This window comes from Schistocerca nitens, chromosome 9 (assembly GCF_023898315.1).
Source record: "Schistocerca nitens isolate TAMUIC-IGC-003100 chromosome 9, iqSchNite1.1, whole genome shotgun sequence".
Lineage (NCBI taxonomy): Eukaryota > Metazoa > Arthropoda > Insecta > Orthoptera > Acrididae > Schistocerca > Schistocerca nitens.
Genome location: NC_064622.1, coordinates 139104068 through 139122811, shown reverse-complemented (window position 1 = coordinate 139122811; position 18744 = coordinate 139104068). Strand labels below are relative to the sequence as shown.

Here is an 18744-nt window from a genome sequence, read left to right as displayed (position 1 = left end):
GACTTCCTGATGTCTGTTTACTGAATGGGGCCAGAACACTACATATCGCAGCTTTACTGGCACTAGACATTTCGTCAATGTACAAATCAATAAAATACTTATGCTTTTGTTTTACAGTGAAGTGAAAGTAAATTACACCAATTTAAAAAATAAAATTATAGTGCGTACATATGTTTTACAATAATTCATTATTGAGTAACTTCGGAAGCTGAACTTGTTAAGTTCGTCAGTTGTATCAATTTTCTTTATTGCCGTGTAGGTCTGGGTGGAGCTGTCATCCAGTTGGTCTTGGGGAGCCCGATAACTGTTTCCGCTACTACCTTTTCATACCAGTCTTAATACTAGTCTTTCTGTCTCCCCGTCCGTGAAAGAACAATGGCGCTGGTATTCTTTTTCGATTATTTGACCTTTGCGCACTCATTCGTGATTCGTTTGATTAGTGTATTAGTTCTTTCAAAGCCCAAAGTGGAGACATTTTACGACATTTTTTATTTTACTGCATTCCAAATGATTTAGACTCCAAATGATTTAGACTGCGACAGAACATTATGTAAGGAGAACCACATTAACTATTTCTAGTTACCTGAAATAAAAGAACGCAAGGAATTAAACATTTTTCTCAACAAAGTGATGTTCAGTAATGCGTCGTTTTGAATTTGTATTGGGATGAAGGAAACTGTATAATGTAATAAAAATGCTGGAAGGACTTAATTGCATCACCAGTGTGATATTTAGGGCACATTCTTAGCAACTGTTATCAAACCATCCTGAGTAGTTCGTTGTTGTCCTTGCATTCCTTTGCGGAATGTGAAACTGGATTTTCCTCTGTCACGTCCCGCCAGAAAAGCTGACCCGAGCGCACGGAATGGAAGCTTCGGCTGATAAGTCACAGCTTGTCGTATTTTCCAAGCGTTCCTCTCCACATATTCTCGACAAAATGGCTCTAGACTCTGTATGTCACCCAGTGTCATCGTAGGCTCGATTCTTCAGCGTCACCTTTGATTCTCGGTTGGCATGGGTCCCTAACATGAATCATGTAATAAGTGACTGGAAAACCGTTAGTACTATCCGATCACACTCCTGAGTTTGGTGGCCACCTGTTAACAGAAATACTCAGCACCATTTCGATATCTGTCTATATGGACATTTATTCAGTCCTCTCTCATGAAGTGTGTATACATTCAGACGGTGTGTCACTAACGGAAAATCCACTCATCTATCGTGATATAAAGTGCCTTGTATACCAGATACGGCCTGTGTTTTTCTACATATAAATGGCTCCACATTAAGAGAGGGAGAAAATGTGCGATGTGCCTTTCCCTGTTCACAGAGACATGTCTCAAAAATGTTTCAACTGCCGAAGAAAACTTCGCCTTTTTCTGCGGAAGCTGTAGCCTCCAGTGGCGGAGACATATGAGGGGGCGTGCCTCCTCGCCCCCTTGCGGGGCCAGTCAGCCCGCACGCTACTCTTTCGTTTCTTTCGTCAGTCGACTCCACTGAATCGAATTATTTATTGCTACAGTAACAAGAAGTTTTTCAACATTGCTGCGTACAAAAACATGGCTGAGGTCGACAATGAAGGAGGATCGACTTAATGGCTTAGCTCTGTTGAACACTCACCTTGACATTGATTGTCGTATTGACGACGTAGTTAACCTATTTGCCAGGAAGAATAGGCAGGTAGAATTAATCATTTAAGGAAGAGAACCACAGTTGTAACTTTTTTATATCATAAAATGGCATTGTCTAGTATAAAACTTTCCTATACTTTGCATGTGACTTGATTATTTTTTATTACAGTAAAAGTAAAGGTAGCTCAAGATATCTTTAGCGCCCCCTCCTTGAAGTTTTTCTGTATCCGCCACTGGTAGCCTCACTAGAAGCCTCAAATACATCAGCCCCCTTTTATGTTTCCACGGACCTGATTTTATCTGATTCCAAGTCCGTTCTACAATCTCTAAGGCATAAGACGCGGAATTTTAACACCAGCAACTTCATGTTGGAAATCATCTGTCAATTCATCCAGTCTGAGATCCAAAGGGAGACAATAGAATTCCTGTGGGTTAAACCTCATTGCCGCATAGTTCACAACGAAGAAGACGATATTACTGCTAAGGAAGCCACACACTCCAGAACTTTCGCCGACCTCAAACCTCCGTCCCCTGAACTGTACCCTCTGGTCACGCGAAATGCCTTCCAACAATGGCAAAAGGGCTGGAACGTATTTCAGTCATTCAGGTAAATACAGTATATTACGCCTAAGTTCAATTTGTTATCCACCGTACACCCTGGTTTCACGATCTTCGCTTACCTAGATGGATGAATCTGCTGTCTGCCGTATGAGATTCAATCACGGAAACTTTCCAATGCACCTCCACCGCACTGGAATTGCTGCAACCCCGCTCAGTGACTCTAATAACATTGCAGAAGATGGAATCATTCACGTCCTCTTTGCAGGTGCAAAACGGGGGAGGCAAAGACAAATCTTTTTTACAATTACGTCATGTGAAAGTAGAGTTTCCTACGAGAGCTACTTTCTTTGAATAATGCTGCACATACCAAAAAGCTTTTCACATTTTGACAAGCTGCCAAGATATCTTTGTAATAATAACCCAGCAGTGGGAAGTATGTTAACTGTTATTTTAATGCGTGTTTTATGTGTGTAAGATTTTGATTTAGGCTCTGAAAGTTGTATTTCTAGAGTTGAGTTCCTATTTTTTAGTTATATTTATTAATTTGTGGTGCCATGTGAAATTGATGCGCGGCATGTTCAACAACTTTGTTAAACGCATACGTGTAACCTTATTGATATTTGTGCCACAACAATGTTAATCCTTATATTGTTATACTTGCATCACTGTTATTTCATCAATTTATTGGTTGTATTACATGTCTTTTATTTATCGTTTAGCTGGCTAAATGGCCGTTAGCGCCAGGAGGCCAAATAAATAAACAATAACTCCAAGAGTTCATTGTTTCCGTGGTAAGAATAACAACTGCAATAAAAGCATCTAAAATCTGGCTTTGGTACGGAAAATGAAGCATTTGCAAACACTATATTATTGATGAGTAACGTTTATGTTAGTCCCTAGCAAATCACACCGTTCGTATGGGCCTCTCAAAACCAGATTTCGTAACCCGATTTCTCAATACCGAATTGGATGGTCAGGTAAACACTTCAAAATCGATACTGGAAATCCGCTTCTAGCTGCCGGTTTTCCAGTTTCGCAATCGATTTTCGCTCCCGTGTAACCGCAACTGGTTCTGAAAGTGCTTGGGCTGTGAGGTTACGTACTGTTTTTAAAAATTTTCGGCTAACACAGACGGAGCGACTTTTCATACAGTGAAGCTTCAGTAGAAATATTCGACTGAAGCTGTTTACACCTCACCTACCTGAAGAGAATTAGCGATAGTGCTGACTAATCAAACTGTAACAGCTGTTTTCCAGGCGCTATATTTAACTGGGATAGCAAATCCACTTCTGACCTTAACACGTAAACACGACTGCGAAAAACTGTTCCGAAATTTCGCATGCAAACGTAGTGATTTAGATAGCAACTGAAACTGAGGGTCGTCGTCCACACGAGTGCAGGAAATGTTATGCTGGCGTTCTTCTTTGTCCCAGATGGCCCCCTTCTGATTCACTTCCTGCAGCACGGGACAACAGTGAATGCCCAGCGTTACTCGCAAACCTTGATCACCCTTCGCCAAGCGATCAAATCAAAACGACCAGGCATTCTCACCCGTGGGTTCATCCTGCTCCACGACAATGCTAAGCCTCATACGGCCAACACGGTCGCGGCACTCCTGCACAAATTCAAATGGGAGGTTCTCGGTCAGCCTTAATACAGTCCGGACCTCTCTCCCTGTGATTACGCCATTTTTGGTCCCTTTAAAAAGGCTTCTTCTGAGTAGCAAACGATTCACCTCCGACGACAACGTCCAGCTGTGCGTGCGGAACTGGTTCACATCGCAGTCCCGGGAATTTTATGAAACCGCCATTCACCGGCTTGTGTCACAGAGGGACAAGTGTCTGAACAGCCAGGGTCAATACTTTCTTTTTGAACGCCCCTTTTATATATCTAAACAAGGTATTGCTTATCGTGGAAAACGTGGAGCCTTGTACTCATTGACGGATATCGACGACGGCCAAAACAAGAATCACGGAAACTTTCTAAATTTAGTTGTCCTGTTATCGAAGTGTGATCCAGTTCCTAAAACCTACATATCCTAGGTAACTGTTGAAAGTAAGAAAAGAAAAGCGCCAGCAAAAGGTAAGCGTGGTCTTATTACCTTTTAGTCAAAAAAGTCTGGAACCGCGCCACTGCTACGGTCGCAAGTTCGAATCCTGCCTCGGGCATGGATGTGTGTGATGTCCTTAGGTTAGTTAGGTTTAAGTAGTTCTAAGTTCTAGGGGACTGATGACCTCAGCAGTTAAGTCACATAGTGCTCAGATCCATTTGAACCATTTTTTGAATAAATTAATAAACATATGTATACGTCAAGTTGAACAAGAGATTGTCAAAGAAATCCAGACGGCGAAATCTTTTAGCCTCAATGTGAATTTTTGCCAGGATGTTGTTGATCAGGCTGTAATTTGGGTACGCTATGTTACGAATGGGGGCAACGGCCTTGCCGCAGTGGATGCACCGGTTCCCGTCAGATCACCGAAGTTAAGCGCTGTCGGGCATGGCCTGCACTTGGATGGATGACCATCCGGGCCGCTACGCGCTGTTGCCATTTTTCAGGGTGCACTCAGCCTCGTGATGCCAATTGAGGAGCTACTCGACCGAACAGTAGCGGCTCCGGTCAAAGAAAACCATCGTAACGACCGGGAGAGCAGTGTGCTGACCACACACCCCTCCTATCCACATCCTCAGCTGAGGATGACACGGCGGTTGGATGGTCCCGATGGGCTACTTGTGGCCTGAAGACGGAGTGCATGTTACGAATGGAATCCCACAAGTACGGGCGATCAGCATGGTTCCTGTTTGTAAATCATCAGGAGTAGCTTATCGAGCTCTTGTAACTCATGAATTAGCCCAAATAGGCTGAAATTTGCAAGATCTTATTAGTGTATCCTTTGATCGGCAGGAAATATGGCAGGCAGGTTTATTGTTCTTCAAGCGACACTGAAGGAAGAAGCACCAAAATTAATTTTCACGCACTCTTACGCTCAAGCTTTGAGTGCCATAGCTTCGAGCATGGAGAGTTCGAGCCAAAAGTTTCGTTTCAAGCGAAGCATTCATGGAGTCCCGTTTGAAATTCGAAACTAGACTGACAGCCTTCGCATTCGGGAAAATATTTGACCTATCAATCTCGGTACCCAATGTCTCCAAACTCCTACATTAGCCTACCTTAAGGCTCCGGGGGTTATCAAAAGCTTGTAGATAAATTTGCGAAAACAATTACATAATTTTGACGACGTCTTCAGAGCTGCAACTTTGATTGCACTCAAGTTCAAGAATTAATGCAAGTCAAAAATACTGAGATCGACATATAGACCACGCTGCTATTACTGCGACTCTCTAAAAACAAAAAAAAAAAAACACGATGAGTTCTGCGAGGACGAAGTGGCATTACTGTCTGCGGACTCAAAGAGATCATATTCTTTTCCTTTCCTGTCTACAAAGCCATTATCAACGCAGTTTTAGTGAAAATATATGCTAAATTCAGTTGCAACGAACAATTAATGAAAGATGCCACCTGTTTGGATCTGCTGAACTTCATGAAATATCAGAAGTGGGATTCTTAATGACGCATTACGTCTGTAGATCGAGAATTGCTGTCAAAAGAATCTTTTTGCAAAAAGTTTTAATGAACTGTCGAAAATTCTTTGTTATGAACACGTTCCACCTAGGCAACAAGGCGTCGATGTCTCAAATTCTCAGAGTGAGGAACAAAACGACGAACGTAACGAAAATGTCTTAGACCAAAGTGCAAAGACACCATTTGTTTTCCCCGAAGCGGATCAGACGCCTGCCAAAGTTGCATACAAGGTGTATGTAAGCTTTTGTCACAATATAACAAGCACATCAGTACGTAACTCCAACTTCTATGTTGCTTATTGTGTAATACTCACAATTTCGTTCACGCAAGTGACTTGTGAGTAGTGCTGTAAAATGCATGGGCATTTATAAGTAGAGGCACATGCCCAGGATAAATGCCAGGGCAAATGCCCAAAGTTCATAAATGCCCAGGCATTTATGCATTTTAAAGATTAACTGAAAAGCGGTGCTTATAAAAACATTTAAGTTGATATTTTGTACTGGAAAAGGTGTTTTGCAACACTGCCTCTGTAGTGGTTGTATAACCAAGTTGAAAAAGCTGCTTGAGAGTTAGGGGAGCGTCATTACGAGAAATAAATTGGACTATAAACATAACTTTTTACATTTTTAATTAGATCAATTTCTGAAGTAGTGCATAATAAAAAAGTAAAACAACATTCAAGTTTACAAGTAATTTTTGAAATAAAGTAAAGTTTATATTAACTAGCTATCATCATTCTTCAATTCAATAATATTCAGAGATTTGACACGGACTGTAACGTGTGTTACTTTACAAAGGACAATTAAGTGAATTTTATCCATAGTGGATGCTATTGAACTCGTGACTGTCCTTTATAGGGTGTGGAAAAATTTCCGCTACCAGTCACAATATTGTGACTGGTAACGAAAATTTTCCTACACAAAGGACAATGTTTTCTTAAACTGGCTTACCACTACACAGCTGTTCAACACGGTGTGTGTGTGTGTGTGTGTGTGTGTGTGTGTGTGCGTGTGCGACAGAGAGAGACCGAGAGTAAAGAGTAGAACAGGTAACACTATAAATACGTAGGTTTAAGTGTAAAAATTTACTAACCTTTAATATCGGGAGTATCATCCCACTTCTTTTTTTAATTGGTAAATGATACATCCTGGCAGTAATAACTTTAATAAGTAATTTTTCTATAAATGCCCAGATTTTGGGCATTTAAACTGTTTAGGGCAAATTTCCAGGCAAATGCCCATTTATAAACGTCTCGCCCACTGGACATTTGCTCGGCCCACATCACTACTTGTGGGAGATGATATTCGGCGCTGAAGGGCATTAAGACGAGATTTCAGTCTTTTCTAGAGCAAGAACTGTTGGATTCGTTGATTATCTTAAACACATGGTGGGATATAATCAAGGATGACGAAAACAGCAGCTTTTACGATCGAGTTACTAACAGCTTAGTTGAAACTTCTCCTCTTAAAAAAAGAAACAAAATAAACGTTGATTGGCCAGCTTCTGATTTGTTTATTATAGGTAACCTGAGCTACATTTACCTAATAATATATATCACTGGAAATCAATAATTTGTATATTTTTGTTATCATTAGATAGTATCCCATCTACCCTTATCCAAGGCCTGTGGGGAGCCATCGGGCCCTTACGTCGCCGTCCGACCCTGACCACACTTAACGCTTATTGTCAAAAGTACGATCATATGCGAATCAAGTAAAATTTATGATTGGACGGAGGATTTTTTGGTAGGGAGGAAGCAATATGTTATCTTGGATGAAGAGTCATCGTCAGATGTAGTAGTAACTTCGGGTGCACCCCACGGAAGTGTGTTCGGACCCCTGCTGTTCATGTTATATGTTAATGACCTTGCGGACAATGTTAATACTAAGCTCAGGCTTTTGTTGATGATACAGTTATTTATACTGAAGTACTATCTGACAGAAGCTGCATACATATTCAGTCAGATCTTGATAAGATTTCAACCTTGTTGCAAAGATTGGCAACTTGCTTTAAATATTCACAAATATAAAATTGTGGACTTCACAAAACGAAAAACATGGTATCCAATGACTATAATATCAATAAGTCACTGCTGGAATCGGCCAACTCATACAATTACCTGGGTGTAACAATTCGTAGGGGTACGAAATGTAATGATCACATAGGTTCAGTCATGGGTGAAGCAGGCAGTAGAGTCCGGTTTATTGGTGGAATACTGGGGAAGTGTAATCGGTCTAAAAAGAAGATTGCTTAAAAATCACTCGTGTGACCGGTTCTAGAATATTGCTCAAGTGTGTGAGACCCATACCAAATAGGACTAAAGAGGGATACTAAACGTATGCAGGAAAGGGCAGCACAAATGGTCACAGGTTTGTTTAATCTGTGGGAGAGTGTTACAGAGGTACTGAAGAAACTCAACTGCAAGACTCTTGAAGATAGAGGTAAACTATCCCGAGAAAAACTGTTCACAAAATTTTATGAACCAGCTTTAAATGGTGACTCTAAGTATCGCTCACGTAGGGATCATGAGGATGAGATTAGAATAATTACTGTACGCTCAGAGGCATTCAATCATTCTTCTCGCGCTCCATACGTGAATGAAACGGGAAGAAACTCTTAACAACTGGTACAATGGGACGTACCCTCTGCCTTGCACCTCACGGTGGTTTGCAGAGTATAGATGAAGATGTAGATGATAGACCGATTTATGAACTTCCTGCTCGCGCGATTTCTTCTGGCTCATTTGCTTTCTAAATACAATGCAATGGCATCTCACAGTGTGTATAATTTCCTCGAATGTTTATAGGCTCGGTAATGCAAGATAACACTGCCTCCGACATGCAACCAAATAGTGGTTTGATTGACGCGTGTATACCACCGCACACTAATTTAACCTATTGCCCCATAAATAACTGTTATAGTTCGCTGGAATTCCGCGGACAATATTTCATATAGGGCATCGTACAACTTGCACTTGAGAGTATACGTTTAGTGTTTAATAAGAAATTACATTTATTCTATATTTCATCCGAATGGGTATTTTTTGTGTATCTCCACTATTCTCCGAATTATATTTAAATCGTGTCAGACTTTCTTTAAAATCACAATAATATTCGATAGCTACATTTGGAGATGGAGCCAATCACACATCCAGCCCTGGTACCTGTTCTGACTCTCACCAATTCTGTGAAAATATTTTAACGTAATATACTCCAGCAACATTCCCACCAACCTCAAGATATCTAAGTGAAACGATTGTTAACTGGTCCTCATTAACAGATACAAATAATACAGTACGACTAAGTACACTACATCTCACCCCCTTCCCCCCGTTCCTTTTTAAAAATGTTTTTGACCACACGAAACTCAAGAATCGGGGCACACAACGAACGATTACACGATTAACGCATCGGAAAATGAACAGCAGGGCAGTTAGTAGACGGAAGGAGTATATCATATGTATGTACAGCAGAATAGTACATAGGTGACGTTGCTTTAATTGATACTGTTGACGATGGTGTTGGAACAGTTTCATTTTTCAGCAACTGTGATAAAGATAAGTCCCATTAGGTTACAAGCGAGAAGGTATTCTACGATTCACTACATAAATCTCAATTTTAATAACAAGATGTGCTCTGTGCAGAGTACAAGACAAAATAACTTCCACCACTTTTACAGTGAGTGAAACTCGAATAATTTCTACTTAACAGTAACATATATATAATATTCTTCACTATGGGCATAACAGTGGCCTCAACAACAAAGGTAAATATCCAAAATTCATATTCTTGACATTCCAGGAGCTCATCATAGCAAAATAGTAACGCAGATATGTGTATAATAACTCCGTTAAAAGCAGACTAATGACATTGTAACTTTCAAACAGTTATTTAGGTTTTGGTATAGTACAGAACAGTAAGTGAAAGCCTAAGTAGTATAGAGATATAAATATAGATTCCAAACTTACTTGCTTGACAACGTTTTCTCTCACGTCAAAATACGTCCATTTGAAACCGAGCTACATTCCCCGACATAAATGCTGACAACCTACGAAGCGACCGCAACAAACTCACAAAACGTTACTTGGAGTATTTCAGAGTTAATACCGATTCACAGTGATGCTAATTGAACAACATTAATCAATTTTGACACTGAATCTTACTGAATACATAATTGAAAACCAAGGCTAGATTTACAGCTGTACTACTGAAATAAATAGTGTTGGCGTTATGTTGGCAACAAAACGTGGCGTTCCTGCTACGTAAACTTGGATTTGCCAATCGCATCATTATCGTAGTCTTCCCGTCATGCAACGTGTTTCTGTGTATGCGTGAGAGTGTGTTTGGTATGTGATTAAATAGCGTGTGTTTTCAGTGTAAGTTGTTGAAACATGGCTACTGGTATGGGTGTTTCTTTGCGCGTTACGGCCAGTTGTAGTCAAGGAGGCCGTCGCTATATGGAAGACACATTCACAGTCGCTTATCATCCTCTCGGAGATGGTTCCGTAGAGTACGCTTACTTTGGTATTTTCGATGGCCATGGTGGTGAGGAAGCATCGACGTTTGCACGAATTCATTTACTGAATTACATTATCGCACAAGAAGATTTCTGGTCTGATGAAGATTCTCGTATTAAGAGAGCCATAAGGAAAGGATTCCTCGATACTCACGAAGCAATGTGGCGTGATGTAGGTAAGACTTAAACACTTCCAGCGTTGTGCGACATCTTTCTTTCTACTTCCCTGCATTTTGTCGCTCTTGTTTCCGCCTGAAGTTTATGTTCACAATGTTTTCAGGTAATTGGCGAAAGACACCTTCTGGTCATACTAGCACAGCGGGTACAACTGCCACAATATGCTTCGTCAAGAAAAGCAAATTGTATATAGGTCACGTCGGAGATTCCGGAGTCGTTCTTGGATATAAGGAAAAAGGTTTTCAGTTTTTCTTATTGTTGCCACGATATTTTACAGTAACATTGTTTAATAATTATACATGCTGTTTTAAAAAACAAAAATTTTACTCAACGAAGTGATTGTTCTCGGACCGTTCAACGTTGATTTCCTTTTGTTACACTGTGCGAATTAGTTTCACAGAGAGTTAGACGTCGTTTGTGCTTCCTCTACCTACTATAGAAACTGTGTGTCCATAAAGCTGACATGTCGTTTGGCTATGCGTGAAATTTAAAACTTGTCTGTATGTATGTTTGTATTTCATTGTTTCCCTGTAAACAATCATGCATCAGTTAATTTAGACTTGATTTTGACAAGTGAATTGCAGGACAACCAAAAATAAGTTTTTAGCCACGAAGTTGTACGAATGTGATTGGGGGGAGAGGTTGTATTCTGTGTTTATTTTACAAAAAAGGGTCTAACATTTTGTTTACTGCAAACACACAACGCATTTCCACACATTCCTGGAATGGTCAGCGATTCGAACGAGGGAATGAAATGTCTGGCATACTCATTCTTACTTGAAGTAATTATTCTGATGTCTCACGAAAATGTGTGCTGTCATCTGTTAGTTAATTAATGGCATTTAAACGAGTTAGTTTTTTTAAGTTCATATATGTTTAAACTTGGAGTAAAAAGTCGTCGAACTGTTTTCACTCGATTTGCTATTCTATTTGCTCTTTGCCGTTGGTATAGTCGTTACATATTAAATTTCTGATTCGGCCGATTACATACTTCGTGTAGCCGAAAGAGATTTCCATTCATCTATTGTAGCATGAATTGTTCAGTAGTAGTTTCAGAATTGCCCATACTCTGTGATTTAGAATATATTTACAAATTGTCATTGCAGTTAAAATTGTCAATAGGATATCTTATCTGTAGACGAAGCTAAGTGTGGATGGTAAATTTGTAAATTAAACCACTTTATTTGTTAATGTAGTATGTGTACTGCCTTTTGAGATAGGCCTATGTTAATAATTTCGTCATGAAATAAAATTGGTCAACCTATGTCAATTGGATAATGATCCCAAACTGACCATTTTCAGTTAATTTGTAATTTTGCGCAGATGTTGGCTAAGGAATGAGAGTAAACTGCTAAATGTTATACCAGCATAACAACAGTATGGTAGAGGCAAGATAAAGACAAAATTGAAACCAATAGCAATGCGACCGGGACATTTTTATTAGCTGTGTAATGTTTTGTGCTCACACAAAATGTTGAAATTTCAATGCTCTGCCAAACACTATTTTTGTCCTGCATGAGGTAAAATTGAGGAAAAATCAATTGTGACTAAATTTCCCAATCTAGGCCTATATGAAGTGCCTATAGTTATTTCATAGAGAATTTACTTCTTATCAATTCTACCAGGCTACTGCTGTTGTGTGTATTCTACATCTATACATTGCAAACCACCGTATTATGGACAGTGGAAGGATCTTCCAGTATCAGTATTTTTCTGCCCATCGTCCCAGTTCAATACACAAATGGTGTGTGAGAACGGAAATACGGAAGCGTCCGATCCCGCCCGTCTGCTTTGACCCATGACGTCACAAATATGGCGGAAACAAAAACAAACACACACACTTTCCACAAGAAGCCTAATGACACTAACGGGACAAGCACGGGAAATGGGGTGTTTTGGGTGGGGGGCAAACTAAATATAAACAAATTTAGACACCTTGCGTAGCTACAACGTGTAAGTGAAGACAGCCATTCATGAATACCCACCCACCTCCCCAGGGGTCGTAACCCCTGCAACCCATAGAAGATAAAGGTGCTTCAGTAGCTGATTAGTATTTTTTGTCTTTAAAAAAAAAAAATCTCTCGTGATAGAACGAACAGATCAGAAAGATAAATATAGTAAACTAAAACAGAAATTGGAGGAAACAGATAATTAAAATAAGTAATAAGTGTTTTTAAATTTAAAAAAAAATCTCACGAGATAGAACGAACAGATCAGAAAATTAAATAAAATAAGATAAAACAGAACTGGAGACAGCCACACTCAAACCAAACTCCGCGCCGTCATGACGTCACACACGACAACACCCTTACGTCACGGGTCAAAGCCGATGCGTGGGGTCGGACGCTTCTGTCGACCCAGCTTTCATCTAAAACTATCTCACCAAATTTGCATATACTTAGATGTTATATTTCTAAATATTATTACTTTTTACTTATAAAGAAAAAGCTTTAGTGGGTGAGAAGAGGTATTGTTTTGGAGATCCTGTGGACAAGCTAACAAAATGGCTTGAGAATGCAAAGATTCTTCCATGTCGAGCAGTGTAGCTGTCCCAGCTCAAATTTGTTGAAAACTGTGCAGACTGTATCTTCAGTAAAGTCAGTGTAAGAAGAATCTATCATTGCAGTGGCCAGTGTGTAGCAGCTTCATGTGCCTACCTCAGCCAATCATGTAATGTAGTTTTGTAAATGTGTCTTTGGGGATATCTCATTATGGTTGCAGCCATGTAAGTGATTTCTGTTTTGCATGCAGCCGTTAACGCTTTCATTTTAAAGCTGGCAACAGTAGCCTACCGGTGGCTTTTGGGAATCTTCTTATTACTCAAGTATTGGGACTTTATGAGCTTCTGCCGAGTTTCGTCTCAGGCTGTTTCTTCAAAACTGTAAATGCTTAGAAAAAATAAAGAGTTCAACAAGGCACTGTTCCTGACATAATAAAGGTAGAACACGACAAAGGTTAGAAAAGCAGTGTCCATGGCATGATTGCTCTTCAGGCTTGAAAACTTGTGTTTGGATCAATTTTTCTGATTTTAATAATGAATAGGTAGAGAATAAAAGAAGCTGGACACATAATAATTTGTCAGCATATTGTCTGTCTGATTTGTAGAAAACTAATAATTTACCAACTTTTCTACAAATGTGTTTACCATAATATTAGCCTCTAAAGTTGCCACAAAAGCCAAATGGGCACCAAAGTTTCCCTATTTTTAATACCCTGTACCTCAATTGGCACCAGAGTTTATGGACCAGAAAATAATTTAGATTTCTGTGCCCATTCAGTTAAGGTGCTAACATTTGGTTAAAAAAAAAAGAGAGATATCCTTCTGCAGGTTCATGGTGGTCGTGCTGTACAACCTGTCACATGAAATTCTGATATGTATATTTTACCAAGTGTGAACCCTCTGCACCTAGTCACAGCAGTTATTTTTAATATCTCATGTGTTATTCAAAGATTTCTACCAAGCCTGTGTACTTTCGCTGATTAGTACCTCTGCTGCTTGCCCTGTTTCATCTCTCAAAGCTACCCTTTTATCTTCTATTGTATTTCTTTTGCCTCCGTCAGTCATTGCCTAATCTTGGATTTAAAGTTTGCCAGTTCCCATCTTTCTAACTTTCTTTCCTGAATTCTTAAGCCAGTCAGCATTTCATAACTAATAAATTTTGGTGTGTCCGGTACTCTGTATACACCTAACTTGGCCACTTTCGCGAGCATGCTGTGAACAGAATCTTGTGATTGGCTGCTTGGAAAAGCCCTGCCGCTGCCGCCGCCTTCTCCCACAGCAGCCAGCTTACAGTTTATAAAAGAAAAGTGCATCACAGAAATGAGCATTACTTTAATGCGTAAGTAATCATATATGGGATCTTATTGCTACTAAATAATGAATTCCACAACAACACTAGTGAATCGACAATATATTAATGCTGGCTGCTTATTGCCAAGGCATACAATACTGTTATGTAGATAAGGTTGGCAATGAGCATAAACATTCAAAAGTGGCACAAAGTCTGTGGACTTTCTTCTATCATAGTGGGGCCCAAGTTAAGGTGTACTATTAGTATGTGTGTCTAGAGTGATTTTTTTATGGTAAAAATACAGTTTCAAAATGTTAGTGTTAACATATTATTCCTTCTGTTCCTTTCCCTTGTAATGGAGTCCTGTGTTCCACGATAATTAAAATTTCAGCTTCCTTAACATACTCAATACAGTAAAAGTCTGTCACATTTGGGACCATCCCAGTCCTGGATTACTGAAAATCTCCGTCTGTTGGACGGTAACTGTTACTACTGGTATATGCTAAGCCGTACAGTAAAATGTTGATTAGCAGAATCAATAGGTTAATAACCGTAGCTAAAAATTAGGCCAGATTTTTATTCAAAACGTTTATTTTACATACTTGCACTTTGCAACATTTTAGTTTGACTTAAAAAAAGAAAACTCTCAAGTATCTTTTTGTTTTAGAGATTGTTTTTACTAGGAATAAAAGTTACTTCTAATGATGTGTAAATCAGGCATTGTATTTAGCATTACAAACAGAAAAAGTAATGAACTTATTTAGAGACACTGCGGCTCCTGTACAGCTGATTCTCTGTTTACTTGTCTGAATCACTCTCTGTAAGATTGTGTACAGGTTGATTACACTTTGAATAATGTCCTCATCAGTTAACGCCTGCTCAATAGTTTCTTTGATATCCATTGGAATCCACTGCAAGAGTTCCTCTTCAGGGTCATTCCATGGTAACTCACGTTACAAAGTGATGTTTATATTATAAGTTTTGGACAATTAACAGAAGTAAATGTTTCTATTAAATATTTTTTTATACTCTATAAACCTATATCACACTAATTTTTACTTTACCATATTTATAAAACCAAATCTTATAATTATTCTTGATAACTCATGTTACATTTCCAAGAAATGGCTTTTGCATATGATAAAGAATATACAAAGTCTGCTCTGTTTTATGTGAACATTTCTTGTAAGTTTTACACACAGTACCAGAAGATTTTATAAGTATTTTAACAAAGTTCCAAACCTTTAATCTCCAATAAAATAAATATTAAAACACAATGAACAGGTAACTTATGTTACAACATACGGTAATTCACGTTACTTTGTCTCAAGATCGTAGTCAAACCTGAAATAACCACGGGAATTTATAACACTTGGAGCCTGGTTCACTTTTCTGAACAAGCTTGTATTTAGTATATCTCATCCTTAATTTCTGAACACTTTCAAAACTTCCCATTTTCATTGTAACATCAACTTTAAACTCACCATTTTCTATTTTAGTAACATTACCAGGAAAATATGAATAGTCATATTTCACCACCACCCAGTCATCTAATTTTATATCTAGTGGTTTTTCTGTTCTGTTAGTGTTTTCCTCTGCAGCTGATTAAGTGGTGTCTCCTACAACTACATTATTATAGAGTTCCAAGTGATGAATTTTAGAAACGTTCAAGAAAGGATGCAGTTCGTGATTAAGGCTGAGAGATGTAGTTTTTTCCTTCTTTGGGTAAAGTCTTCTTCACCCATAAGAACTGCTGTCACATTATAAGAAGAATTCAACAATGATTTTACAAAATCTGTTGTATTGTTTACAACACATTTCCTGCTTTTCACAGGAGACAAAACTTGGCGTTTGACAGCCCCACCAATTCCATCCACTGGCCCCTTCTCATGAGAAGTTGCAAAGTACTTCCATGTAATTCTTTTGGCATGACTCTTACTTTGAACTTTTATAGCCTCTGCAATATGTATGTTTTTAACTTCTCTAACATTTTTAGTAGTTTCTCAAGAAGTCTATCAACATAGGGAATGACAGTGTTTTTTGTGTGGTTCAGATTATCAGATACCAACACATAGGGGTGAGAAGTACCTTACTGCCAAATCATGGCACTAATTTGATTTTGCTGCCAATGTGCGCTTTGACTTACACATGTAAAATTTTCGGAAAAATCTATTTGCATCATGGCAGTTGGCATTGCAGAAGGCAGTGATTCCTTATCACTCTTATAGTCCTTTGATTGTTCTCTCTTAAAGTAGCAGTGCTCTTCAGGAAGTTTAACTGGCTAATAAGTCTTCACATTTCATGCACTTTCCCAACCAATAGTCGGCTGTAGGCTCTGCACATGGAAAAAATTCTAGCCAGTTACTGGTGTATTTGAGGTACTATGCAATGAAGAGAGTTAATAGCACAGATGAAATTCTCGTGATATCTGCAGAGACACACGTTGTGTTGAAGTTTATTGGCGAGCATGACATGTTTGGGTCTTAATTCTGTGAATTTACTTGGTAATCAATTTTCCATTTTCTTCACAAAAAATTGCATGGGCTTCTTTCAAAGAAAACATAGTGTCGTACTTGCATCTTACTCTTACCTTTCTCAGCTTTTACCGTCACAACATCTTTTACGTCCAGGGCCCTGGCTGCTAATGTCATCCCTTTTATAGAATTTGCTCACTGCACTTATTTCATCACTTATTTTTTATTTAAAGATTCTTTCTACTTCTAAAGGTTCAACAAATGTATGATACAACCTTCTAATAACACATTTTTGTTTTCTGGGTGATGCTGGAAGTAAACGTTTCACTTTTGATATGACTTTTCCCAGTGAAGACCATATTTTTATATGGTGGTGAGGCAGAACTACTTGGTGTAGCTGAAGATACTTCCTTTAGCTGCTTCCTGTACTTGGCAACTCTTTCTCTAACATTCAATCCTGTCTGCAGCAATCCATTCTTGTTCTCTTTTACTCAAACATTTTTCCTGTTCCTGCTTATTTTTCCTTAATTTTTTCAGTTTCCTTTTGTGTGATTTTATACTCTTCATATGTGATTTCATCTTTCAGTTTCTGCCTTCTTGTTCTAATCTTTTCAGCTGCACTTAAAGGCATGCTGCAAAAATTGCAAATTGTTGTAAAGTAGAAATAGCTATTCCGTATGGGATTTTATGTGGCATATGGAGATGAAAAAACATTAAATATGTTGAAATATATTGTTAGTTGTGTTGTATGTGATTCAGAACCAATCTGACTACTCAGAATTATAACTACCCCAACAAAAACTATAGTAACTCAAGTTACATAAATAAAGGTAACTCATGTTGTGTGAATTAAATATCCTATACCAGAAGGAGGTTTCAAGGAGGAAATTTTAGACACCAAATTATCGGTACACTTATGTGAAGGACAGCTTGGCATATAAGTTTCTGTACTTCAATGTATTTTGTGAAAATTTTAAAAGAATTTGCATTTGGTAGCTCATGTTAAACATTTTGGGTTAGGTTATATAAATATTTTTGTATTTATCATGCTTAAATTGTTTGCTTCTAGAAATATACCAAAACGAATAAGAAGTTATCCACTTCAAAGTGATATATAAACCATAAAGGATTATTATAAATTTCATGATTTTTTTTTCCTTACTTTGCAATTGATCAAATCTTCTGCATGAACAAACTCGACAATATAGTCTTCAAAACAATGGCTCCTACAAGTAAACAATAGGTTTTGGAGGGAAAAATCAATCTTGCCAACATAATTCAATGTCCAACCTACATTTGTAACAAGGGAAAATATACCATCAGAAGAAGTAATTTTTGATAATGATTCCTTGTTTACAGGGAATGACCCTTCACATGTTTTCGAAAGGATTGTTTTTGATTACACTTCTTCCAACATCCAAAACTTCGAACACTGATTTGGGATGTTATCCCTCATCTATAGTATGCGGTGTAGAATCAGATGTGGGATTTGCAGTTGGCAAAATTTTTCTACAGACCCATTGTAAAGTAACCTTTTGTACTTGAGCCCAAAACAGTGCGACATCATAGGTGGCATCTCGTACATTAAACTTTTTTTTGAAAGTCAGTTACATCACACTCAGCATTTAAATGTGAAAACGAAAGAGCTTCAATAAAAACATTAAACATTCTGGTTTACCTCTTGAACTATTGGTTGAATCAGAGACTAACGTTAGATGAGAGAAGTGTACAGTATGTAAACTTTAAGATGGCAGACCTCTCCCTAGTCCTGAATCGGTAGAAGTCGGTAAACGTCGGGAGGCTTCGGTAGGCACGCAGTTTCGACTGATGCCAACATTACGTAGCTGACTGTGTTGTACAAGGTAGCCATTGTTGTCTGCTTCGTTATTGTTTTGCGCTGTACTGTTCTGCATGTTTTTATTGTGCAGTTGTGCTAAACATTATCAAAATGAGTGAAGAGGCAGTTGCTGGCCCATCTCGGGAGTCGCCAACAACCCCTACCGGTAGGCCTACGGTTA

At 38.6% G+C, this 18744-nt stretch overlaps 1 protein-coding gene and 1 pseudogene across 2 annotated transcripts in view; both read left to right on the top strand.

Moving 5' to 3' along the window:
• Positions 1-4622: 4622 nt before the first annotated feature.
• LOC126204559 (5S ribosomal RNA) lies at positions 4623-4740 on the top strand (annotated as a pseudogene).
• A 5348-nt stretch (positions 4741-10088) lies between these two features.
• LOC126203400 (uncharacterized) overlaps positions 10089-18744 on the top strand; it is a 115493-nt gene continuing 106837 nt past the window's right edge. The window contains exons 1-2 of one of the 2 annotated variants that reach the window (XM_049937706.1): positions 10089-10460; positions 10565-10699. In XM_049937706.1, the coding sequence (XP_049793663.1) occupies positions 10160-10460; positions 10565-10699 (436 nt within the window). In that variant the 5' untranslated portion in view covers positions 10089-10159. The remainder of the gene's footprint in view (positions 10461-10564; positions 10700-18744) is intronic. The other variant, XM_049937707.1, reaches the window with a different exon arrangement.